The sequence below is a fragment of the Symsagittifera roscoffensis genome, chromosome 3 (assembly GCF_963678635.1).
Source record: "Symsagittifera roscoffensis chromosome 3, txSymRosc1.1, whole genome shotgun sequence".
NCBI classification, from domain to species: Eukaryota; Metazoa; Xenacoelomorpha; order Acoela; family Convolutidae; genus Symsagittifera; species Symsagittifera roscoffensis.
Genome location: NC_087064.1, coordinates 56,088,334 through 56,114,504, shown reverse-complemented (window position 1 = coordinate 56,114,504; position 26,171 = coordinate 56,088,334). Strand labels below are relative to the sequence as shown.

Genomic DNA, 26,171 nt, shown 5'->3' with positions numbered 1-26,171 from the left:
CCTTAGATTGCAGATTCTGTTTCTATATTTAAAATTTGTATGCTTTTTCCTCTGTTTTTTTTTTAAATTCTTTTCATTCATTACGTATCCGTGAACTTAACTATCAAAACCGTCCGATCCGATATCTTTTAAATTCAAAATTACACTCAACAACTCTCTGCTGATAAAAGGTTGCTGGAATTTAGGGAATTGCTCTAACCAAATTCTTAATGTGAATTACGCGATTGCTTGGTGTGATTCGTTTTTTCTTGCCAAAAAGCAGAAAAAAAAGATGTTTTAAGACCTTTTTCGCTCCTCTCTGATTAGACACACAACTTAAACAGTGTAATGACTTCCTGATGTTGGCAACACGCACAAAAGGTAAGAAGAAGCGCCACTGTGAAAAATATCCACAGTTTTGCTCTATTTCCCATATTTTTCTTCCTTTTTTCATTTTTTCCCTCATTTTTGCATTTCCGCTACAAATTACATCGCTTCTTCGCTCTGTGCATTTGTAGTAACCGAGCAATAGATGTACTTTAAATGTTAACTGCTCAGTCGTAAATCGTTAACTGCTGTTGAATTTAATGTATTTCCCCTGCACATGTAACTATTTCAGGCAAACCTTTTCTTTCTTTACTTAATCCCCTCCGAGGGAAAAAAAAGGGAAAAATCTGCAGATTTTGCGATATCTCAGCGGCCGTCGAGTCTTCGCCTCTTTGCCATTCCACCACGTGGCTTCTTTTATTCTCTCTAAACCTTAGAAGAATTTCGCTCCCTTTTCTCAGTTGAGGAATAAAAAACATCCGCCTCTCCAATTTATTCAAGGGAGAATCGCCCCTTTTTTTATTAAACTGGGCTCGCTTACTCTGATCTTGTGACCCAAAGTTAAAGGTAATTTATATTTTGCTATACCTTCAATAAGTTATAATTTCAATTTAGCACTCTTTAAGTCGTGCCAAAAACTAAGTATCTTATAACTGATATATTTTTATTTTCGCAAAAATTCAGCGAGAGAATCGTAAATAGTACCCGTTTTTGTTTCTCTAAATCGAGTTCAAAATGAATACAAGACTGCTCGTATCAGGGCGAAGCCCTAAATGTTTCGACTGTCTTCTAAGGTTTTATGGAGCAGCAATAGCATTAAAAAATTAAATGTAATAAAATCAATGAAAATTTTTTTTCTCTAAATTTGAATTTTTTTTAAAGTAAAAATCATCCCCCCCACAAGCCATATAAAGTACAAAAGGATAGTTTTAGCTCCCTGTTACAAATAAACTAGGGCAATTAGGCTTCTTTCAACCAATTTGGAACGATTTATAAGGCGAAATAAATCGCGCGTTAATTGTCCGAAATTGGCCAAAATGGCAATCTTTGAACCCTCATAACTTCACGAAAAGAGATCACAGAAATATTTATTTTTGAGTGTTAATTTCAATACATGAAAATTAATCGTTCGTCTGCGTTAACTTTTGAGTTATGTCAAAGATTATTGATTTCAAACTTTTTTAAATACTTTCAAAAAGTAAAGCACAGAGTTTTCCAATCTTTTTAATTGTTTTGCATTTCCTTGCCAGAAAATCAAAAAAGTTTTTGGGCTGTCATGTCTGCCAAGCGTTACAAATTAAAAACTAAAATTTTTTACAGTTGATTTTGTCAGAAGGAATTGAAAACAATTATTTACGCTGGAAATATTTACGCTGGAATTTAAGAAATAAATTAAAACGAAAATTATTTTTTTCTAAAACTTGAAATTTTTTTATGAAAACCATCTCCCACGCGTCATATAAAGTATAAAAGGATAGATTTAACGCCTTGAAACAAATCGATTATGTCAAATAAGCTGCTTTCAACCAAATTGAAACAATTTCTAAGTCGGATTAAATCTTCGCTTACACGTTAATAGCGCGAATTATATCGCACGTTAATTTTCCCAAATTGGCCAAAATGGCAACCTTTAAACTCTCATAAGCTTACAAAAAATGATCAAAAAAGAAATATCTTTTCCAATTTAAGCTCAAGACAACAATACTTTTTGAATGATATAAGAAAATTCCGTCAAAAATGGCTAGTTAAAAAGTCGAAGTTTGTCTGAAGAAAAAAACCCACCCCGAGCACAAATATTCCGTTACTTCGTATCGAAAATCGGAACAAAAACTTAAGAAAACACAGAAATAAAAAAGTAAATGGCACTGAACGATCGTGCGCATCAAAACAAAATGTTCAAAACTATTGGCAAATGTTGTCTATGATCTTTTATTAATGATAATTCCAGTTTCTCTGTATTGTTCCGACTTTCGATGAAATTGAGGAATACATACGCTTGGGGCTGTTTTGTGGTGTTTCAATCAGATCATTATCAGTTCACATAGGGGATCAATCCCTGGACCTACGTTCGCCCTACCGCGCGCGCATATTACTATGCTAGTACGATTGAAACGAGTCTAACTAAACTGCTCATTTTTTGAAAACAGAGCTGATGTTTTGAATTCGGGAATCTTTTTTTCTTTTCATACAATTTTTTTCTGGCTTTGCTGTATTCAAGCAATATTTCCTAAAAAGTTTCTTTTCGAAAGTGAGCTTTTTGAAAAACATTTGAGTTAAAGAAATTATCGCATAGTATTGATGCAAAGCGTGATGTAAAGGATTTTCTTAAGCCACAAATCAGTGTATTGGAAAAAACCAGCCATGAAAGTTGACATTGCTGCAAGTATCTTGAGAATTTTACCAGAAACTTTTTTTCAAACGTCGTTTTTCCAATACTGCTCATTTGCTTCGAGTTGCTCTATCAGTACCAACATATTTCGCTAACAAAACACAATTAAAACTGACAACGGATGTGGGATTAAAGTAACATCCCTACCCCCGCTTAACCTCAAAAAAAAATGTGGAAACATCACCGAGCAGCAAGGGAACAAGGGCAGCAAGGGAACATCCCTTCTTCATGGATTTGACTCCCTCGCCACTGCAAGTTTCCCTTTCCCCATTTTGATACTCATTTACGTCAATTATTTCTGGCAATTGAACTTGAAACTTTTTCTTGGTCGCTTTATAGCATTTTAAACACTGTATACAGAATGATTACAAGTGATTCAAGAAGTCTAGAAAAATGAATCAAATCGAAAAATTAATTTTGGTTCAATTTATTTAGCGAAGTTCGGCTTCAAAGTTTAGCCTAACGCTTTTTTAATCAATCAAAAATTATGCCATAGCTTTTGTTTCAATTGGTGACAAAATATACCAAAGTGTATCTCTTATATAGCCCAAAAAAACCTAACCAGTGTAAGTTTTCCAAAAAAGGCGCAAAACGTACGTCTGAATGTTGTTTTTAATCAAAGTTTGTTACTTCATATAGTAAAACTGTTATCTTTTTCTATCAAACAAAAATAAATTAAATTAAACAAACTGAGACCATTATACTTTTTCAAAAAGCTGTGTGGCTCAGTTTGGCGTATTTTTAGAAAAAAAAATCATTCCTATTTTTGTCGTAGTTTTTGATTGACTTTTAAAAAAGCCGAAACTGGTCGTTTTTGGTGATAAATTTTGAACACGAATTTTGGAAAAAAAATTTCACCATACTTTTCTGTTGAAATTTTGTCTTCATGATTCAAGTTTCTTTTGCTTTGTCCGATTAATTTGAATCAGCACTGTATACACAGTTGCATTCTTTCGTGATTGCGTGAAGAGATCTCAATTCAAACAAGACTGCTCATATACCAGGGCAACGCCCTAAATGTTCCAACTGCCTTTTAATTGGTCTCGAATAGTTTTTGTTAAACAACAGTATTGGAAAACTATAAGTTTTTGTCAATATCGAAGATCAAGTGTGAAAATATCAGTCGTATAAACTTAATACGACCAATAAACCAGCCTCAATTTAGTTTGCAATAATTTTGCTGTACTAAATAATTTGTCACGCATTAAAAATCGCGTTACGCTTTCAACATTGTGAATAAAATGTTTACAGCGCGCATAACTTAGTCGAACGCATAGCCAAATTAGCAATTTTCAAACTCCCAGAACTTTGCAAAAAACGATTGGAGGAAAAATATCTTTTCGAATTTGATTTCAAGGAGTCACTATTTTCATTTGGGTAAGAAAAATTTATTGTTAAAAAATGTTTGGGCATCATGCTGAACTCTGATTGAATCAGTTTTGGCTCATTAGGTATTAGATTCAAAAGCAGGCGTAGCATTTAGCATGAGTAGAGAATAGAATGCCTGATTAGAAGATTTTGGTTGATTTTATTGCCACCTTCAATTTTAAACGCAGCATAGACGAATAAAGACGTCTACTGAGCTCCGTCAAATTTAAATATGCATGGGGGATTGTTGACACAATTTTGAAAATTTTCTTCAATTAAGACTGATTGTATCAACTTGTAAACCTAAATTTTTCTAATTTTTTGGTTAATAAATGACTTTTTTGCAACGCAAACGTGGTTGGGACATTCAAATTAAGTTGATCGAGAGCTTATACCTTTTGTTCTGATAATGTTTTTTTTTATAATTTGAAGTTGCTTTTTATAGTCATTGGTACATTCTCATGGCGTGGAGAAGCTGATTAAACATACTTATAGTTTCCATGTTTCTAAGTATTGCAATTTTTTTCTCGTATGCACATCTTTTTGTTTTTAGCTTCAGGAATCACACATTTTTCTATTTCTGGTACAGAAAGTTATCACGCAATAGTAAAGTGTAAAAACACATGTCATACATTTTTTCCGAGAATTTGTTAAATTTTTTTAATAAATTTTTGGATCTTGTTAGCTTTTCCTCCTCCCTATGGTATCTTGTAAAAAATCTGACCCCTATAAAAAAACAAGGCAGTTCGTATCAGGGCAGAACTCTGCATATCCCAACTGCCCAATTGTTTAAGGTCTATTAAAAGTCTCACTGTGTTCGCTTTCTGAAAAATTTGATTCTGAAAAATCCCCGAAAATATTAAGTTAAGTTGGCCAAATAGCATGCTTCGATTACTTTGAAAGATTTTGCTCGTTAATCATCCCAAATTGTCCTACCTGGCAGTCTTCTACATGTGAAGTAGTTTTTTTAAAATTTGAACTCAGGACAACAGTACCTTTCAAATGATTTTAAAAAAAAAATGTTCAAAAATTGCTAGTTAAAAGTCAACATTTTTCTGCAGAAAAAAAAAACAACTCCGAGCCCAAATGTTTCGTCTTTTTCTTCGACAGTCGGAACAAAAATTTAACTGTTAAGCAAAAACGAACTTTGAATCTGCTTAACAATCTCTCCCACCACCCCCCTCCCCCCCCCCCCCTTTCTTAAAAGGGGGTGGAGATAATTAAGTAGATCCCGAATTTTGTATCCTTGAACGAATATTCCTTTTGGAAACAGTTGGAAATAGTTGACAACTGAGAAATCAACCTGGCTGTGAATATGAGAGTTTTGCGCATGATTGCATAGATATTTTCTTTTTTCAGAAATGCATCGTCAAATTTGCCCAACCATTTTTTAGCCATGATGAAGAAACATGTTCAGTGAATTATATGTGTGCAATCAAAAGTATTGGTTCCACTAAACATATGTAAGAAGTTTTGAGTGTGAGGTGCTAGCAAATGGGAAAATGCTTTAAAGGCATTGTGAAGACATTTAGTTTTAATAGCCCATTTGTGGCTGTAGTTGGTCTCAACGGAGGCGCCGTGATGCATAAATTTAAAGTTAGGAGCTGACAGATTTTTTTTCGCGTTAGATGATAGAATTTATTATTTTTTTATTTCGGCTGAAATTTCATCGCTGTTGTGTTTGAAAATGGGATGCATTGTCATCACATTCATTAACCCAGCAACCTGTTTTTTCATTTCCGCTTTGAGACAGATAGGGAAAGTGCTTTTTGTTTGAATCTCCCTATACCCTAGTAGGGACATGTACAGTTTATGGACGCATCTTTATACACCACCAGCACCCGGCACAACATATTATACTTAAGAACAGCCATTTTAGCCCTATTTCACAAACTCTAATGGACCAGACAGTTAGGCAGACATGTTTAAAAGCAGAAGGAGGCTAGAAAAGTCTAAACCCTTATTCTCATAAGCATTATTCTCGTAAGGTTCTTAAAAAAACAGCTGTTATCAACTTCAAGGAAATATTATCTGAATGTGAAAAAAGGATTGTACAACGAGTGTGTTTAAACAATTCAAAAAGATGTTCTATAAGACTATGTCTGAAAAACTAAAATTCGTTACAAAATTGATATGTTTTTTACGCGTCTTCTTTGTGCAGTAGTATTTTTTGAACTTCTATAAAATCATATTTTTACCAAAAATTCAGCAAACGCTTTTTCTATGATCATTGAGCCAATTTTTTTATATTCCCATATGCCGATTGCCGGCCGGTTTTTTACAACAAACTGTCTTTACACATTTGTGTTGCCAGCTTGAACACAGGGTGGAATTTTCTTGGTCTTTATAGCAAAAGCAGTAAAAGGTACGGCAAATGTATTTAATTGCACGACTCAGTGACGTTTAGTCGATACTAGCGGGCCCCAAAAAAGCAAATTGAGCTAGAAAATAGAACTAATTATTGCATTCTCCCAAAAAGATTGGAAGTTAAAATGCAGCAAAAAACTGCAGATTGAACATATTAATTTTTCTTGTACGACAAACAAATAAGGTGGAAGAAACTTACCAGTCAAATCGTTTGAACGTTAGTCAAATTTTATCATCTATTTTTTGTTATTTGTAAATGGTTAACAACCATTCCTTTTAACTTAGTTTTGCAATTTTACTTTTTTTTTCTAAAAGTCTGTTTGTTAGGGAGCATCCCATGGCCTGAGGTCTTTGATTTTTTTTCTCTGAAAATTTCAATTTCCAAATGGGAAGCTCATAGATGACCTAATGGTTAATCAAAATGTAACCATTTCAGCTGCGGTCCGAAACAAAAAAAAATTAAAAAATTCCAGTATTGGGAAAAAACCAATCTGGGACCAAGTTAACATCCTCCCCCCCCCCCATCCCCCGCCATATCCGTTTAGGTGTGAGGATGTTAACTTGGGTGTAAGTTTGAATTTTCAGCCAATCAGAATAGAGCATTTTACATGCAGCGCTAATTAGATTTAAATTAAAATGAACGATGGGGTGGAGGCGGATCCTACTTTGGTCTCTACCCAATCTGAAATTCAACTGTGTCCGCCAGAAATATCTGACGACTTCAGACATCTCCCTTATACCCACAAAAAGGGGGGAGTACTCGGAAAAAAAATTATTTCCTTCTTATTTAGATTTCAGTTTTTTTTCAAGTGATATCTCTGGTCGGAACAGTCTGTAACAGAATTTTTCTAGTCTGTTTGTCTATAGCTTCCCAAATTATAGACTAAACACTCATATCCAAATGACTTGGACTGTAAAATGTTTTACTAACGAATACAAAGGTATTTTGCCTTTGGTGCGTCATCATCATATTATTCTAATGAAGGGAGATTGTCATGGACAGATAATGAACTAATTCAATTCAGCCCATTTGTTTTTACCGTCATCTATATTTCATACCCTCCTGTAGAATGTGTATTTGATTATATTCGGTCCGTTTTTGCTATCTGCTTCGACTGTGTTCACCTTTTGAGTAAGTAGAACTTTTATTTTCAAAACTAAACACGAGCGCTTCATTATTGATTTTGTCAATTGTTTGAAAAACGTCTTCGCGAATGAGCACAGTATTTTTTAATGACTCGTAAAAAACGTCGCTAATCTTTTGAACTAAAAGAAACGTGTCCAGATCTTTTGCTGGTTTCAAGACCCGCTGCTCACTTCGACCAATTTGACGAAATTTGCGACTTTCGAGCATTTCGACTGGATTTAGGTATATTTCGATTTTCTCGACCTTAAAAATGAACTCGACTTCGCTTGAGTCCAAGCAAGATATGCTTCAATCAATCATAGCTATCCTTTTTGTCAAGAATCGTAAATTTCGACTCAGTCGAATTGCCAAAAACTTCCGAAAAAATATACCAGTTCGTACCGAAAACAGAGGTTTCTCCCGCACCGAAGTTTCATGGATAATAATCGATTATAATGGATTTTCGTTGACTAAAATTTTGTCAATATAATCGATTATCATGTCAAAATTAGACCACATAATGGATTTTTAATCGATTATAATCGATTATTTTGGAAAAATTTAAATCCATTATAATCCATTATAATCGATTATAATGGATTTTTATTGACTAAAATGTTGTCAATATAATCGATTATCATGTCAAATTTAGACCACATAATGGATTTTTAATCGATTATAATCGATTATTTTGGAAAAATTTAAATCCATTATATTCCATTATAATCCATTTTTCTCAACAATATAATCGATTTTTTTTTCAACCCTAAATCCAATATAATCGATTATAATCCATTTTTTTTTCAAAAAAAACTCTTGAAAAGCCAATCATTTGCTTTATGTTCGGAATCAGCTATCTCACGACTCATCTTTTAAAAAGCATGCAAAAGATGTAAAATTACAAAACAAATTATAAAGGAGCAATTTACGATTTGAAAATTTTGAAAAATTAAATAAATTTTAAAGTTGCGGTCTCGTTACTTTTCACACTCGTATCTCGGTCTTCGTTTTCTCTAATCTCATTGGTTGGTGATATTTTTCTTTTCATTGATCCCGCTTCAGAGCCTAAAACACAGACGAATAAATTTTTTGATAAATCTTTGAACCTTCAAAATTAAGAAAAATTGTTTCAGTTTGCAAAAAATGGGTCAATTCTTTTCTAACTCAATAAACCAATTCAACACCAGAACTGAAAAAAAACTCAAGTAAAGTGCAAAGTTCAAAATTATAGAACATGATATAAAGGTTTCATAGCAGTGGTTTTTTTTTAAAAAAAAAGCATTAGAAGTTCTTAACGCAATTTTTTGTTTTCGACCAAAGATCTGCCAGATAAATTGACAACAAGCACATATCATGGTTACAGAGACCGACATGTCTCAAGTACCTCTTGGGGGGAGAGCGGGGGGAGATTGCTCAATTTATCCATATGTTTCTTTATAATCTTAGTCAAGAAAAAGTCAAACGAGTCACTTCCATTTTCTGAATTCTCGGATGAAAGGCAGATCTCAACTCCAGGGAAATTTCCTTAAAAAGATTTTAAAAAACTTAAATGTTGTCATATGGTTGTCTCTACCCTCCCCCCACCACTTAAATGTTTTGTGTTAGCTTACCCCCCATCTTCAATGGCTAGGTTGTTATACTACTCACATTCGATGGTTATTGTCATAAGCTAAGACTGAACACAAAATTTATACTGACCTTTTTTAGTCACGAAATCAAGCAATAAATAAGTTTTGCAATAAATAAAAGACAAACGAAATCTGAAAATAAAATTTTAAGTTAGCTAGGATGATGATGATGATAAAGAAATAATTCCTTTAAATAAAAGTCAATGCTCAGCCATACATACATATGCTCCAGCCATAAATTTCGGATGTGAGGCGAAGATATACCAACACAGTTATTCTATCGATTCTAATTTGTTAATTTAATCAAAACTTTAGTCAGGGAAAGTCAAAACATAAGTCGAAAGTCGAACACAGTCAAAACCTACTTTTAATACTTTTACTTTCATTCAATTAATTAACAACAAAAGCCCGACTACTACACAAGGAGTCGACCCCCCCCCTCACCAACCAAAGGGTCCCACTTTTGTATTTTTTATGATATCCGTTTTCAGCCGACAAACCCTAAAAATTTTCCAAACCCTAAAACTTCTTGGGTAAAAATTTACCCAGGGTTGTTATGAGAATTCATCATTTATTATTTCAGATAATTTTCTGCATCCTTGGCTTTGCTGCAAAATTTCTGGCTGGTTTCAATTTTAAACATTTGCATTTGCCCCCCCCTTGAGAAAATCCTAGATCCGCCCCTGTGTTGTCATTACATTTTCGATTGGGGGGACGGGGGGAGGGGGTGTTGAGAAAGGGATACCCTAAATAAGAAAAAAGAAAACAATGTTTTTCAACTAAGTTTGTTGGTTTTCTTAAACTATGGAGGGGTAGGATTTTATGAACGAAATTATTTTTCTGCAATCCGGGAACGAAATTATTTTTCGGCTATTCGGCTGCGTGACACGCCACCAATTAAATATCCCCGCCTCCATTCAAACATCCCCCTCCATTCAAAAATTCTCCAATTTAATTATTTATTTCTTAGCAAATTCATACTGGAAAAATTAAAAAAAAAATTATTTTGAAGCTCCGGAATCTAGCGGAAATGTCCGTTTCAAAGATTTTTTCAAATCCCATTATATTCAGAAAATTCCGCTCTACAATTTGGTATGCAGCTGAAAACATCTCGGTCGGGATGGGCAGAAAAAATGGTAAATGGTTTCAACAAACAAAGAAGACTTTTTAAAAGTTTTACAGGATGCATAATTCAATCCCCCCAGTGAAGTAGAATTAAAATCTTATGAATTTAACCAGTCTTTTCTGTTCGCGAAAACCATTTACCATAATAGCTGCCAGCCCCGACCATAAAATTCAAGTAATAATTTCTGGAATAACTATGAGTGACCCTTCTGGAAAGGGTATCATAACCAAGAATTCCGTCCAAGAGTAATTCAATCAAGAATTAACGTTGAATAATCAAGAAAATTCGAAAGTTCCAGGGTATAAAAATACAAATTATACGAATTACTCATATTTTGTCATAATTGAAGCTAACTCCGTATTTAAAAGTCAATTTGAGGTCGCACAATTTCAAAACTTTTTTTCAAAAATTTGAAGAAAAAACTGGTCAAAAAAATTATGAAAAAATATTGAAAAGAATTTAATTTATTCCATACTAAGTAACTGACATTGATAACAATTTTCCTGAAAATGTAAAAGAAGAAATTCGCAATTATAACCGATTATAATCGATTATAATCGATTAAAAATGGATTATTTTGCTTTAAAAACAAGTTTCATTTTCTTCCAAAAATAATCGATTATAATCGATTATAATCGATTATATTCGGATTATTTTGCTTAGAAAAATAGTATCATTATAATCCATTTTAAATCAATTATAATCGATTATTTTTGTAATTTTTTTGAGACTGTCAACAAAAATCCAATATAATCGATTATTATCCATGAAACTTCGGTGCGGGCTCTAACTATGGAAATAAAAACGGTAAGGGGAGACCCGTTCATTCTTTTTAAAACGTTACAAAGGTTCATATGTTTTGTCATTTGCTGTAATTTGCTTTTGTGATTGTTTTGAAATCTAGCGTAGTATGTTGTGTTTTTAAAGCTTATATTTTGACCCGTACTACTCACGTTTTAGTGAAGAAAATAATCGTAATAATAATCAATTGTTTTCAAACCAATTATGTACAAATTATCAAGTTCATTAACTTATGATTGATGGAGGTTTGAGAGGGCATCCTAAAGATTTCAAACGAAATCTGTCGAGGAATTTCTCAGAAAGCAGAATAGTTAAAAGTCATTCTCAATTCTTTTGATTGAAACATTAGACTTTTTTGGTAATTTTAGAAGTTTATTTGCTAAAAAATGATCCAAGCCTCGAGAAAACAACACTACAATTAGCCTAGTAATCCTAATTTAATTCCACAAAATTTATCAGAAAAAAAACCGAACAACCCAGAATATAATTGTCGAGACAAACATGCTGAAATTGGTCCAAATTGCCCTTCGAAACACTTTTGATAGAATCCGGATAAAGTTTAAAAATAAAATTCAATTGCTTAAAAACAGATTCAATCCGCGCTCTTTAATGTTGATCAATTGTCAATACATTTTGCCTCGAGCCTTATTTTTGTGAACAAGTCCTACTACTATCGAGCTTATCCAGATCTTCTTTCAGAAATTTTTTTTACAATTCCTATTTTATCTCTACGTTATATTTTGCTTGAGAGCTTCAAAGCCTCATTTTGGTGTAATTTCTTTGTTGAAATTAATTTATGTTGAAAATTAATGTTTTTTATTGACAGAAAAATTTGCCTACGAAACATCAAGCTTACTAACATGCTGCGTGTTTTTTCAACTCATTTTTATTAGCCTGACTTGCTGTTCCGTAAAGCAGAACATCATAATGAATTTTTGGTGGGTCTCACTTTTGTATGCTCTCAAGAGTTGTTTTGAAGTTAAGGTCTTCTTTAATTGGTAAAAAAAATACCCGGAGAAACGACTTAATTTTTTCTTGAGTACTTCTATGTACCCAAAAAATTCAGTTTGCGATCACATGCACTCCTAAGTATTTATATTTTAAATCATTTTTAATATAATCCCCACTTGTTTTGACATTTTTTTGTTTTTGGGAGTTTTGTGATAATAATCAGTTTTGTTTTGTCAGTGTTAAGTGATAGCTTGTTTTCAATTAACCAAATTTTCACATCTTGCAGATCAGCGTTCAGCTTGTCATTGTCTCGTTTCTCTATCAGAACTGTATCGTCAGCGTAAAAAATAGTATGAAGATGATTGCAACACGTATCAGTATCACTCATGTAAATGATGAAGAGTACCGGGCCAAGAATAGAGACCAAGAATAGAACTCTAGACTGAATGTTTTCAGTTTCCGAAGTCAACAGCTCTATAAAAATATACTGACTTCTTTTGCTCAAATAGGATTTAACTAAGTCATCCACTTTACATGTAATTCCAAAACTTTGAAATTTTTTGAGTAAGATTGAATGAGCAACTGTATCAAACATTTTTTTCAAAACCGAAAAAATCAAATCAACATTTTTAGATCTGTTTTTCAGATGCCCCAAAAGCTTTAAGATAGCTCTTTTAGTGCATCAATAGATCCCAAGTTTTGTCTAAAACCAAATTGAGTTGGTGTAAAGAGGTTGAATTTTTCAAGATAACCAGTTTAGAGTGGGAAGTATTGAACTTTACTTCAATTTCAACTTTACTCAGAGTGCGAAAATTTGATATGGGTCTAAAATTTCCTGGTTGTTAGAGATCACCAACCATGTGGATTGGCATTATCTTAGCAAATTTCAAAACATCGGGATAAACTGAATAAGCAATGATTAGGGATGTTTGTAAGTGTTGGCACAATAGAAAACTTCAGCCTTTTCAGAGCAAACATATTGAAATCATAAGCTTTCGTAGAAAATTTGAAAGGAAACAAATTATAATGTTTGATATTTCATTTGCATTAGTTTTTTCTATGACCAAAGAAGTGAGAGTTTGGTTATTTAGAAGCTTTAGGCAAATTGGATTTTTTATTTTTGCCAATAACTTCCGAGAGAACGTTAAAGAACTACCGGCATTCTTTTTTCGATTTGCAGCTGACTTTTTTTGATAGTATTCTCTCTTTGCTTGGTTTTTAACAAACTTTGACCGATTCCTTTATTCACAGTTTTTTAAACTCTTGGCTTTTAAGATGCAACTTATCACATTAGAGTTTGTTTCGTTTGCTTCCCAAATTTTTTACTCGGTTTTTGTCCAGTTTTTTATGGTTTTTTAGTGTCCAGTTTTTCTGGAACGAACCGTGAGTTTTGGCGATCCAACAACTCAACAAAACTATCACAAGTCGACTTGCAATTTGTTAAGTCCTAGTCTTTGCTTGATTTCTACATTGCATGTTGAAAACGAAAAATCAGCCTCTCACTTGAAAAATATATGCGTAAAATTTACCAAGCTCTACATGGAATTTGATATCCTTCCACAGCATCAATTGCAATTTTTGTTTCCAATTTAACAGTAAAGTGATCTATTATTGTTTTTTTTGTTATTTCAACCGCACAGTTTTTGTTATAATTGCTGTAAAAACATCAATCAGTGATTAAGAAGTGTTTTGTTCACGCGAAGCAGTAGATAATTGGACAAACTGAAGATTGAAACTGCGAAATATCTTTTGAATTTTTGTTCTGCGGGAGTTAGATCTCAAGTGGCCGATATTTAAATCCTGCACAGAGTGTGGTCTTTCATTTCAGGAACGTTAATGTCTTTCAGTAGATATTATGAATCTTTTTCGATAGTTTTGTCTATGTTCTCACATGTGACTATGTAAAAACAGATTACTAAAGTATTCGACGCTATCGAGGGCAATTTGATTGTGACAATTTACAGCTCAGTACACTGAGATTTTTTGACAATCGGAAACGTTTTATCTGCACTTACATAAACGCCAACTCCAATCCCCTTTTTTACGACAGCTATGTTCAGATGAGTGATAGCCCTTTAAATTGGGAACTTGTGAGTTTGAGTTCTTCTTAAGCTATGTCTCTGTTAGGCAAACAACATGTGGATAATTTGATTGACTTTCGACTAAAATTTGTAGCTCACTAAAATTTCTGCTAAGGGATCTGATATTCTGAAGCAGACAAAAAATGTGTGATTATAAAAGAAACAAAAAAAATTAAGAAGTCGCAGTCCTAATTCTTGGTTAGCAAAAACAGCCCGGAAACGTTTTTGTATTTTAAATAGTAAAATATAACCTATTTTTGCCCATATAGTTTTTTTGTTAGCTTTGAGCCGCGGTTTAATGCAGAAAACAAAAACAAAAATAAAAAAAACAACCTGAATTTGCCAGAGTGAACCAATTGAACTACAATCATCGCGAGTCAATTTGTTCAAACAACAACTAAAAATGAAAATCGCAAAAGGAATTTCTCGAGGTGAGGCTGCGTAATTGCGAGCCAGTCGCGTAATTGCGACTCCTCCTAGGTTCTGCTTTCTGATGACTAACAAACAAAAACATATTTAGTCACAAATAAACAAAATTGACTCATTTTTTTTTCAAAATTCAACTGAGGAAATTATAAAGCTCATATCTGCTTTACAAAAGTCTTTACATGTTCTCCTGGTTTCAATATTGTCCTTCTGGGGAAGTTTTTGAGGTGTCTATGTTACCCTCATTCCGAGTATCGTCACCTGATTTCTTAAACCGTATTTCAAATGTTGCACAATTTTTCCACCTTGTTTATATTTACGAAACCAATACTGTTCCGGTCCATACCTTTTGAACCCTTACAGAGACCACGCAGTTTCTTGTGCTTGTAGGAAAACCTTGCTTTGATGCAGTTTTTGTAAAAGCAGCCTCATCGTTTGGCAATCGTTCATTCGAAACAGAAGTTGAAGATTTTTCGAATTTTTGAATTGTTTCAAAATCTCCTCGCTGCATAAAAAAATTCTTTTTCTTTAAAATAAAAAAACTTCACTATATTTCTGGGATAAGAACCACCAAAGTCCCCAAGTAACTCACGACAGGCTTTATTCCCGTCTGAGCTCACATTTTTTTTTCAAATAGTTCCTGAAAAAATGACCACGTCATTCACCAAGTCTGCACTAGCTTGTGCAGCAAAAGGGGGAAGGCTCACATTGATAAGGCCATTTGAACTTGAGTACCTTTCTAGTGCTCTAACACTATCAATTGTAACTTCAAGGGGCAGATTGCACATCTTGAGCCACACTCAGATTGTATTGTTTTTTCTTTAAATACTCGATATCTCGTCTTTGATCAGCGTTTTTCTATTTGAGGGCCTCTATTTCCTCCATCATCTTCTGTTGACTGGACGTTGATGCGTTCTCAGCATCCATGATAGTCAATTAACAAGTATAAACCAAAAAAATAATCCTGTAAGAGTACACGTTTTAAATCCAAAAGGCTAAATTCAGTGCAAAAATCAAGCAAAAATTTCAGTTCAAAAGTTTTCTTTCGAAGGTCAAGCTAGCAACTGAATCTCAGTTTTCATTCTCATTCTTTAATAAATTGGTAAACTGATAAATTAGGTAAACTGGTTTTTAGTTTTGATTTAATCTAGCGGAAAAGAGGAAAGTTTTAATTAACTTACAAATTAATTGAATTAAAAATTAATTACAAATTTTGTTAACCTTAAAATTTTGATTTTATGCGGCAGAAAAAAAAGCCGAGAGCGTATTTTTTCCGCCGAAATTGGCGCCAGAAACAAGCTAAAATTAGTCAAAAAATACGATTTCTGCTTCTTGTGCATAAAAATTGGATTTAAAAAGCAGCTCACAAAATATCAGTACAGCATCGTTTTTTCTAAAACACCCAAGACTTAGTTATTATTGATAAAAATTGTTCTAGACAAGTTAGGTATGAAATGAACACAGCAATTTTTTTAAATGATACTCTAATTTCTGTGAGTCCTTTATTATGCATCTAAAAATCTCAAAAGGACACTTTTTTATTGACTAGTCCTCATTACTCCGAATAAAAATTCATACAGAATCTTCATTACGAGAGCAAACTGAGTGTTTTGTGAATTACAAACAGTTTCCGCAACAAGAAAGCACTTTTTGTTCTTATTTTTTATTCTTTCATTTTTTTTATCGTTCCGACAAAATTTGAACATGTTTAAGACTTGTCTCTGGCTTCCAGAGACCTACAAATACGCAGCAAATTGTGCGCCTATCCAATTCACAGTTTGGCCTCGTAATGGACTGAAGTTCAGCAATTGAGTTTCAACCATGCAAACGAGGAAAGTACTTTTTTTTATCCACGAAAAAATTGCACTAATGAACGTCAGAAGAAATTGAAAGGTTTACCAAATTGGCATCCTTGAATTTCTTTCATGCAATGTTGCTTAGGATTTTACTTAAGATAAAAATCATGATCTAATTTTAATTTTTTTAATGAAAAATTTGATTTGTCAGTGGTTTGCATTGTTTGTTCCGACCACATGACAAAAAGTGTTTTTACTTAAGTGAGTTTTAGCCTGTCATTTTTTCCCACAAACACGAGTGTCTAAATGGCATATAACTTAACGACCCTTTGATCATGGTTTAAATTATAGTTAGAAATTTCTATCAAAAAATCAGTGTCGAGGAAAGTTATCACATTGAGACAATTCAGGAGTAACCAGCTATCTTCATTTTGATTCAATTTCATCGCTAAACGCTGCTTTGCTTAACCAAAATGATACGTTCAACGTATTTTCTTGTAAACTAGTTTTTTGTAATTATGCTCCAAAAACCATTCGAAACTGATAAAAATTCTGCTTGTTTCTTTTATTTAGTGGAAAAAATACAGTCAGAACATAGCATAATTATTTAAAACTTGTTTTGATTAAACTCACTGATAATTTTGCTTTCTTTCAACAGAATTCAATGAAATATTCATTGATATTATTGATTAATTGTAAGCATTTTAATTTTTCAAAAATTTCACTCAAATGAAACTAAAGACTTTGGGTATAAATAAAAAAGAAATTATAGAGCCAATCAAAAACACGAAAAATTAATAAAAGGCGTACGTGAGAAGACATGAAAAACATATCAGAGGACTTGTTTTCTCGAACGCCTCTCTTTTAAAAACGTTTACAAGCAAAATCCATCCTTTTTGAATTTTTTTTTCGTGGCGATGCAGCAACACAGTACAGCCAAAAAGTTGCGGCAGAAACTGTTCGTAGCGGAGATTGCACCCTGACCCATCTGACAGCCTTGTTGCACCCTAAGCTTCCCGCATTGGCAAAACTAAGATTGCAATCGATCATCGCTAGCAAAATCTACAGTAAAGGCAAATTAGTTTTTATCCACTAAATAATGGATTTTTTTTTCTATCAAATCGATTATAATCGACTGCAATTTATACCTTTCTTAATCAAAAAATATAGTCACCCAAAATCCATTTTAGGTGCATATTTTGGTACAGATTATATACAGATTAAAGTTTTGAACAATATAATCCCGTTGTACTCGATGTGTAACATAAAAATTGAGTACAATGGGATTATATTGTCTAAAATTTTGTCATTAATTGCTGCATTTTTAGACCTGTTGTCATGATTATAATTAATTATTTCCGTTGGAACACAATGCAACAAAATCCATTCTAATAGATATATTCCATTTGAAGTCCAATCCCGCACTTAAATTTCACGGATGATTCGTAAAACTTAAGTGCGGGATTGGTTTCAGTTTTTTTTAACTGAACTGTTTTTTATACTGATCAAAATTTCAAGTAATTCAGGAAAGAGTAAACTAGTTAACCTATTTCAGCTAAATTATGTCCAAAATTTGGCTCAAACTTCTATTCTCTGCTGGTATCTTTAGTCAAATTCAATAGATGAAAAGCGGCGATAAATTATTATGGACTAGTTTTATACTTCAGAACAGAGAACCTTGAATTTGTATCACAAAAGTACGTAGTTGCTGAAATTAATAATTCGGTAGCCAAGACAATATAAACAAATTTTCATTCAAGTTTTTCAAAAAAAGCTTTGCGATTATATATTCACAGATCATAGAGTCCCTAAAAACAACTACCAACCGTTCACATGTTTCTAAAGGAAAAATTGTTCATCATTGAAATGAAGAATATTTTCTTTTTCATTAATTGTGAGTCGAAAGAGCTAATTATTCAGACCAGTTTTTCTCGACATTGAGACAATTTTTGAGTTTTATTGATCACATAGAAACTTTTCACAAGGAGTCTAAAATCATTCTGAAACCCACCGTACGCTTTAGCTCCTTACAGTCACTTTCAGTGACGTAGTTAGAACAATAACAAAAAATAATCGTGTAAATGTTGGAATAACGTGGTATTCGAATCAATAATCAATTAAGTTGTCTTGAATCAACCAATTGTTTTTTTCAGCTCTAGTATAAACAACAGCTGATCGAAATTTAGTTGAGCAGCGCTAGACGAGTGCGTTTCTGATGGCGTCCGCATCCGAAAGCGGTAATAACAGTCCCCAGGCCCAGCCACCCGCTAACCCCCCGAGTGAAATTAAAGCCAATTCCACGGGGGGACCATCACCGCCAGAAGAGTCTGGAAACGCCGCTATCGAAGGTTAGTTTTCGAAGTATTCTTCCATTTAGATCAAGTTGTTTGATATTTACCAAGATAACAAATAATGCAGAATATGCCAAGTAACACATCGAAACAATATGTTCAAGATTTGATTGATTAAGGTCTTTTGAATAACTTCATCAAACAATTGACAAATTTATACATTGTACTTTATCTACTTGCTAAGAAAATCGAAAAAACTTACCTATTTTTTTTCAACGCCAAGAAAGTTTATTTAAATTTCTGAAATTTTGATTGATCCCAACTAAAGCTTTTTTTCATAGTATATTCTCCAAGCTCATCTAAGGCTTGTCTGAGGATCATGATTCAACGTGAAAAAGAAAAAAAGACTAAAAAATGAACCCGAATGAAAAATTCCTTCCCATTTTATGGTGGAAGCAATGACTTTCTGGGTAATCAATGCGTCAGAATCCAAAAAAGCAGCAAAATTTCGAAATCTTTCCAAATTATCCAAAAAAGATGAAAATGAGGGCCAATTTTTGGCTCAGAAATTGCACTGTTTTAGACTCTTGTTGTTTCTATTGTGTTTTTGATATGAACTCTATAAAAAGGTTTCTTAAATCTCTTGCTAAACATCTTTATGAATGAAAAAAAAATAATTTTAGAATAATGCCTCTCATTCGATTTAACCTTTTGAATTACAGATGAGGTCAAAAAATTCTTGGATTAGCAAAATAAAAAAATTGAAGGACATTAGTACATTGGAAAGTCGCGCCGCCTCCGCCTTTGTAGCGAGGAATGATTTCTTGGTCGCGCCGTCTCTACGATGGTCTGGAAAGTAGCGCCCTCTCCGCCTTGGTCTGAAAACTCGCGCGGTCTCCGCCTCGGTCTGAAAACTCGCGCCGTCTCCGCCTTGGTCTGAAAAGTCGCGCCGTCTCCGCATTGGTCTGAAAAGTCGCGCCGTCTCCACATTGGTCTGAAAAATCGCGCCGTCTCCTCCTTGGTCTGGAAAGTCGCGCCGCCTCCGCCTTTGTAGCGAGAAATGATTTTTTGGTCGCGCCGTCTCTGCGATGGTCTGGAAAGTAGCGCCCTCTCCGCCTTGGTCTGAAAAGTTGCGCCGTCTCCACCTTGGTTTGGAAAGTCGCACCGTATCCACCTCTGTCGCGAGGAATATAATATTGGTCGCGCCGTCTCCACCTCGGTCTGGAAAGTCGCGCCGTCTCCGCCTTGGTCTGAAAAGTCGCGCCGTCTCCGCTTCGGTCTGCAAAGACGCGCCGTCTCCACCTCGGTCGCGAAAGTCTTGAAAGTGCACATTTTGGTCGCGCTGGCCAAGCCGGTCGTGCCGTTGCCTTTGGAGTCGCGCCGTATCTACCATGTTCGCGAAAGTCGCGCCGTCTCCACCTCGGTCGAGAAAGCTCTGAATAACTTTTTCAAAGTCGCGCCGTCTCCATGTTGGTCTGGAAATTCGCGCCGTCTCCATCTTGTTCTGGAAAGTCTGGAAATAGCTAGGTTTGGTCGCGTCGGTCACGCCATTTCCTGAGCCGCAGGGTCGCGCCATATCCGCCTCGGTCGCGAAAGTCGCGCCTTAGTTTTTCGGTCGCGAGAGTCTGGACATACCAAATATGAGTCGCGATGTTTTGGTCGCGCCACCTCCGCTTCGGTCGCGATAGTCGCGACGGATCATCATGGTCGCAAAAGTCTGGAAATGCCATGTTTTGGTCGCCAAAGTCTGGACATGCCTAATTTTGGTCTGGAAAGTCTGGACATGCCAAAATTTTGTCGCGAAAGTCTGGACATGAGTCTGGGACCTCGACCCGGGGACTTTCGAAACTCTTGTAGTATTGTTGTTTGTAAATGAGGCAGAAGTGACTTATTCCTGATTCTAAAGTATCCCAATTACAACAATTCACTTCACTGGGAACTCGACTCCCAGCTCGATTCCCATGTAAAACAATAGAATCCAATCAATTGTTTCCAAGCTATATTTAGTTACAGAGGTATAGAATTACAAAAACAAATCTGCATCGTTTGAGAGAACACTTGTATGCCAGCACACCTCGTTTTCAGGTTTCGAATCGCCAATTCTATTTGAAATACTGTTCGATATCAAAAACAAAGATTCTCAATCTCTCAAAACCTTTTGACGGTTTACCATCGCGGGTACCACTTTTATTTCTGAAATTGAAATTCCAAGAAAGGGAAGTTTAAAACTAAATTGAACTTTTTTTGTGTTGCAGAGTCGAAGAAACTGCTCAAAACAGCAGAAGACAGTGTGCCCCTGCCCCACTTCATAACAGTCGGCATAATCATCTTAGTGATAGGCGCAGTTCTCCTCGGTCTCTACTTCCTCTGCTGCAAGTTCCTTAGGAAGAAAAAGAAGGGCAAAAAGGCGGAGAAGAAGGGACTCCTTGGCAAAGGAGGCGGTGATGTGAACTTCGGCCAGCAGCCCTTAGGACACGAGGACGATGACGATGAAGTCGAGGAAGTGGAGAAGGAGAAGGAAGAAGTGGATGAAAAGGCACAGTTTTTGGGTAGTTTGAACTACACTGTGGATTATGATTTCACGTCTAATCAACTGACTATCGGCATCATCAAAGCGACAGACCTCGTAGGCATGGACATGAGTGGAACCTCGGATCCCTATGTCAAGGTACAATCGATCTCTTCCATGCAAGATACTCATCAATCAAATAATGCTAACGAATGTTTTTCATTGAGAATTTGAGGAAATTTTGGAACGGTAATGATATGGCTAATGCTCCACCTCTCTTTGGAGGGTCGTTAGTTCCGATCACCCCAGGTCTTAATTCTTTAAAAAACTGTTTTTCTTTCTCGCGAAAAATCAGAGTCCATAAACCAAAACCAACGTCAGATGGGTTTGTTTAGTAGATCAATTCAAAATCTTTTTCGTTGTGATTTGAATTTCAACACGATGTTTAAAGAATTGGTCCGAATATTTCCATTTTGCAGATTGATTTCAGCAGGGGAATTTTTAAACTGTTTTCAAGGTCGTAAATACTAACCCTTAATTTTTTAAAATATGGTATGGTTAAACCATATTGGAACTTATATCATGTCGTCTTTTATATTATGTCGAAAACAAAATCAATCCATTTTGGTGCCTATGAAAACGTCAGAAAAATTCGTTCGAAAAAAAAACTTTTTTATAATGGATAATTTACCGTGGTCATAATATTATGTGCTTCTTACACATCAAACGGCTACTGTTAGTTGTTTCATAATTTGTAAATGTCAATGTTTCATCCAGCAAATTGAAATTCATTCTTAACCTTAATAAAACTTCAAAACTTCGTTTTTTTTATTAAGATCTACCTCATGCCCGACAAAAAGAAGAAGCAAGAGACCAAAGTTCACAGGAAGACTTTGAACCCGATTTTCAACGAGAGTTTCCAGTTCAAAGTGCCCTTCGCGGAGATAGGAGGCCAGACACTGGTGTTGGCCGTGTATGATTTTGATCGGTTCTCCAAGCACGATATGATTGGCCAGATTAAGTTGAATTTGAACTCGATTGACCTGGGCCAGACTTTTGAGGCAACTAAAGCGTTGAGTCCTCCCGATGACGACAAAGAATATCTCGGTAAGTCAATTAAGATCACCATCTTTTGTCCATTCAATCGTATCAGAAGATGTCAGAATATTTTTCTCGGCACTCTCAGAAAATGTAATATTATGAATACGCACATATAAGATTCAGCAACTTTCAGCCTCAAATTGAGATTGAATGTGATCCCATTATGTTTTATTTCCAAAAATTTCAGAAAACACTGCTGGAAAATTAACTTTATAATTCGGCTGAGCCAGAAACTATGCTCATCTTTGAGCGCATGTTGGTTGCCTTTCAGCACATTAAGTGACTTGAGTTTCAATGATGTTTGATCACAGGTGACCTCTGTTTCTCGCTTCGTTTCGTGCCCAAGGCGGGCAAACTGACGGTGAATGTGCTGGAGGCTAAGAACCTGAAGAAGATGGACGTGGGGGGACTCTCTGACCCATTTGTGAAGATAGAACTGATGCAGAGTGGGAAGAGATTGAAGAAGAAGAAGACGACGATCAAGAAGAGGACACTAAACCCTTACTTTAACGAGAGCTTCCTCTTCGAAGTACCCTTCGAGCAGATCAGGTCCCACATACAATTTACACGCTGGCATTCTTATAGAAAAACGTATCCTTTGGGTAGCGAGGGGTCCATTTTTTGATAGTCTAATAAGATTCATATAATATAGGCAAGTTTTTGCCGGAGTATCACAAGAGGTTCCATGCATAATAGTCGATTTTCGTGTTAAAAAATGAAAAAATGCTGCAATTATAACCAACTAAAATTACTTTTTACCACGCAATTGATTATAATCCGTTATAATCCATTATTTTTTGAGGATTATAATCCATTTAAAACCTATTATAATGGGCTATAATCTGTATAATTTTTTTTCCAAATTTTCCGCAAAACTTTTTCGGCATTTCTCAGCCTACTCGATTTCTAAACGTAGTCATATATTTTAAATTTTTGAAGAAAGCATATCCTTCTCACTTTAAGTCCAGGTTTTCTCAATTTTAAAACCCAAGCTAAACACCTCCAAATTTATCTTCATCACCCTAAAACTACTCCCACTTCTTCCATCCGCCACCTACCCCCACCCCACCAACCCCCACGCCACCTACCCCACCCCCACCTAGCCTAACCCCCTCCACACCCACACACACACACCTGTCCTCACCATCCCGCACCTACACCACCCCAAACCTTAGCACTTACTGCCCTTTTTCTCACCCCCACATACATACACGTCAAACACTTCGCACCCCCGTATGATTTTTAAGGGGGAGGGCGTAAAGGTCTGTAGTCACGGGGGTATAGGTGTGTGTGTGTGTAAGGGCGGTAGCACGCGTTTGTGATATTTTAACACAATTTTACGGTAAATTGAAGTAATGGGTAAATGGTGGGGGGTACAACTTTTTGATGTAGTCAAAAATAAAACTCAATTTAAAGATTGCACCGTTCAAGTTTCGAATTTTAACTCGCAAGGTTTTGAAAGCCCAGGCTCTAATTCATAAAAATCTATTGTAATCCATAATACTCTGTTATAATAAATTATAATACCTTATAATCAATTATATTTGATTAAATTGATTTCAACTTTAATTGCTTCATATACGATTATTAATTCATTATAATCGATTATTTTAGAACTCTATAGAGACAGACCAAAAAAATCCCTTAAAATTTGTTATTATCATGGAACTATATATAAATATTTTTCTTTAAAAATCAATGATAAGCCAATTTTTTGAAATTTCAAAACTAATTTTCCTCAAAACGCTTCATCTAGTATTGTGATGAGCAAGCGCATTAGCAGACGAATTAATAATTTCAAAAGTAGTTGGATTAATAAGCACTGCTGGTACGTAATTAGAAGCAGGTTGAGGTCTCATTAGCGCAATAATATACTTCATTAGCAAGCAGGTATTCATAAAAATGTTATATGCATTCGTCTTCATCTCGTTTTTTTAACAAACAGAAAATCCGTAAGAAATAGCCCACTTCTACACCGAACCTCCAAAATCTGATCTTACCGGACACTACATTATTTTACAAAAGTTACACGGTCATTTATGATCTTTCGAGATGAACGCTTTCCATTTTTTTGTTTTCCGTTTTGCAATGAAGAATGTTTAGCTTAAAAAATACTGTTGAAAATTGAGACAAGCATTTCTTAACAAAGGGACAAAATAACACTTTCAGGATCTACTTAACTATAATCTCCCCCCTTTCAAGAAAGGGGGGAGATTCTTTAGTAGGTACAATAGGGGGGGGGGGATTGTTAAGTAGATCCCACTTTCATCTTACCAGATACAACCATGATACTTAGTGTAGAATTTATCATTCTTCTATCATCTAGACATCTCTGAGATGACGCGTGGAAGTTCGGACCCGATTTTATTTTGGCTAGGAAAGCCGAATTTTTAGCCTAGCCGGTCAAAGCACTTTTTATGGACGTTTTATTTGGTCGAGAGAGTCGAAACATACTCATTTTTGGACGAGAAAACTGAAGCATATCCTGATTCAGTCGAGCAAAGTCGAACACACTTTTTCGAGCCCAGAAAGTCGAAAAATACCAAAATTTGGTCGAAAAAGTCTAAATATACCGAATTTTTGTCCATAAAGACTCTCGATGGCTTATGTTTCTGGATAAGATCCAAAAATTATTTAGCTAACTTTCGTTATTTCAGTAAAACTGAACTGCGAATCACTGTGTACGATTACGACAAATTGGGAAGCAACGACGCCATCGGCTTAGTTCACGTCGGCTACACGGCCAGTGGAGCGGGCTTGCGTCACTGGACTGACATGATCAACGCCCCTAGGAGACCCATAGCCCAGTGGCATACGCTTCAGGAAATCGAAGGCGGCGACAAGTAGACAACTAAATAAGACGAAAATGTGATTAGGTGCTGATGGGAATTAAAACACAAACTGCTTCACAAAATTGCTTAAAAAATAGTTCAAAATCTCGGAAGATCAAAAAGAGACGCCTTGTTGGAACCAAAACATTAACTGGCCTTATGCAAACGACGTGTGATCACCAAACACATGAGGATTAACTAAATTCACGGGGCGGAAAAACTCGATTTGAAATTTTTGGCAGTTAGTTTCATGGGTGCATGTTAAGTGTACATTTTTGCTTTTAACTTGAACGCAAAAATCAAAAGAATTTGAGAAAATAAGAAAAGCTGTCAGCTCGAAAGGAAGTTCCAAAAGGACGATAGAAAAATAAATCCGTTTTGAAATTTGTTTAAATTTATATAATTCTTTCAGGATGATAAAAACCTCTAATTAAAAACCTATACACCTTAGATGTAAAAATTGAAAGTACCAATAAGCTATGTATGTTTGCTGGATTGATATTGTATCCCTTATATTCTATCAAATATTCAATTTTATTTGCTAAATGCTTAGATTTAGTGCTCTTGTAACTTATTTTTGGTAGTTCACAATAATTTAAACATTACGCCATCAAATAACTGTAATCGCCCATAAAATAAATAAAAAGTGCTAATCGCAAAAATGAGTCACCAACAATTTGAATTAATGTCATTGATCTATATGAATCCAAATTCATATCGAATTCAATTTTCAATAATGGTTGTCGATATTCATTTTTATTGAAAATTGAGGTGCAAAAAGTTTCGCAAGAGCTTCGCAACGCCTCAAGAGCTTCGCTAGAACTTCGCAACTCCTTGGGGACGCTTTCTCAATTTTGCATCCTAATTTTCCGCAGACAAATTTTTGAAAAATCAGGCCAGTAAAAGTGTTTATGCAGCGCTAAAAATTTGGTCGAAATACGTTCTTTGTAGTTTTGCGGGAGTGCTCCGAAAATCAACTTGGCCGACTTGATTGAAAAAAATGATTAAATTTTTGGTCGACCCCACAATAAACCCATTCCCCCCCCCACCCCAGACGTTTCACGTTTACCCATA

The 26,171-nt window shown here is 35.0% G+C and overlaps 1 protein-coding gene across 4 annotated transcripts; it reads left to right on the top strand.

Moving 5' to 3' along the window:
• Positions 1–25,844, top strand: LOC134841180 (synaptotagmin-1-like). Of its 4 annotated transcripts, none has more exons than XM_063857005.1 (6): positions 1–360; positions 18,519–18,713; positions 20,912–21,324; positions 22,002–22,272; positions 22,578–22,815; positions 24,924–25,844. In XM_063857005.1, exons 2-6 carry the CDS (start codon positions 18,581–18,583, stop codon positions 25,111–25,113), a joined length of 1,245 nt encoding a protein of 414 aa, XP_063713075.1. In that variant the 5' UTR covers positions 1–360; positions 18,519–18,580; the 3' UTR covers positions 25,114–25,844. The 4 variants fall into 4 exon arrangements, with proteins under 4 accessions (XP_063713075.1, XP_063713073.1, XP_063713076.1 ...); XM_063857003.1 differs by lacking the exon at positions 1–360 and adding an exon at positions 399–873; XM_063857006.1 differs by lacking the exon at positions 1–360 and adding an exon at positions 6,457–6,647.
• The last annotated feature ends 327 nt before the right edge of the window (positions 25,845–26,171 follow it).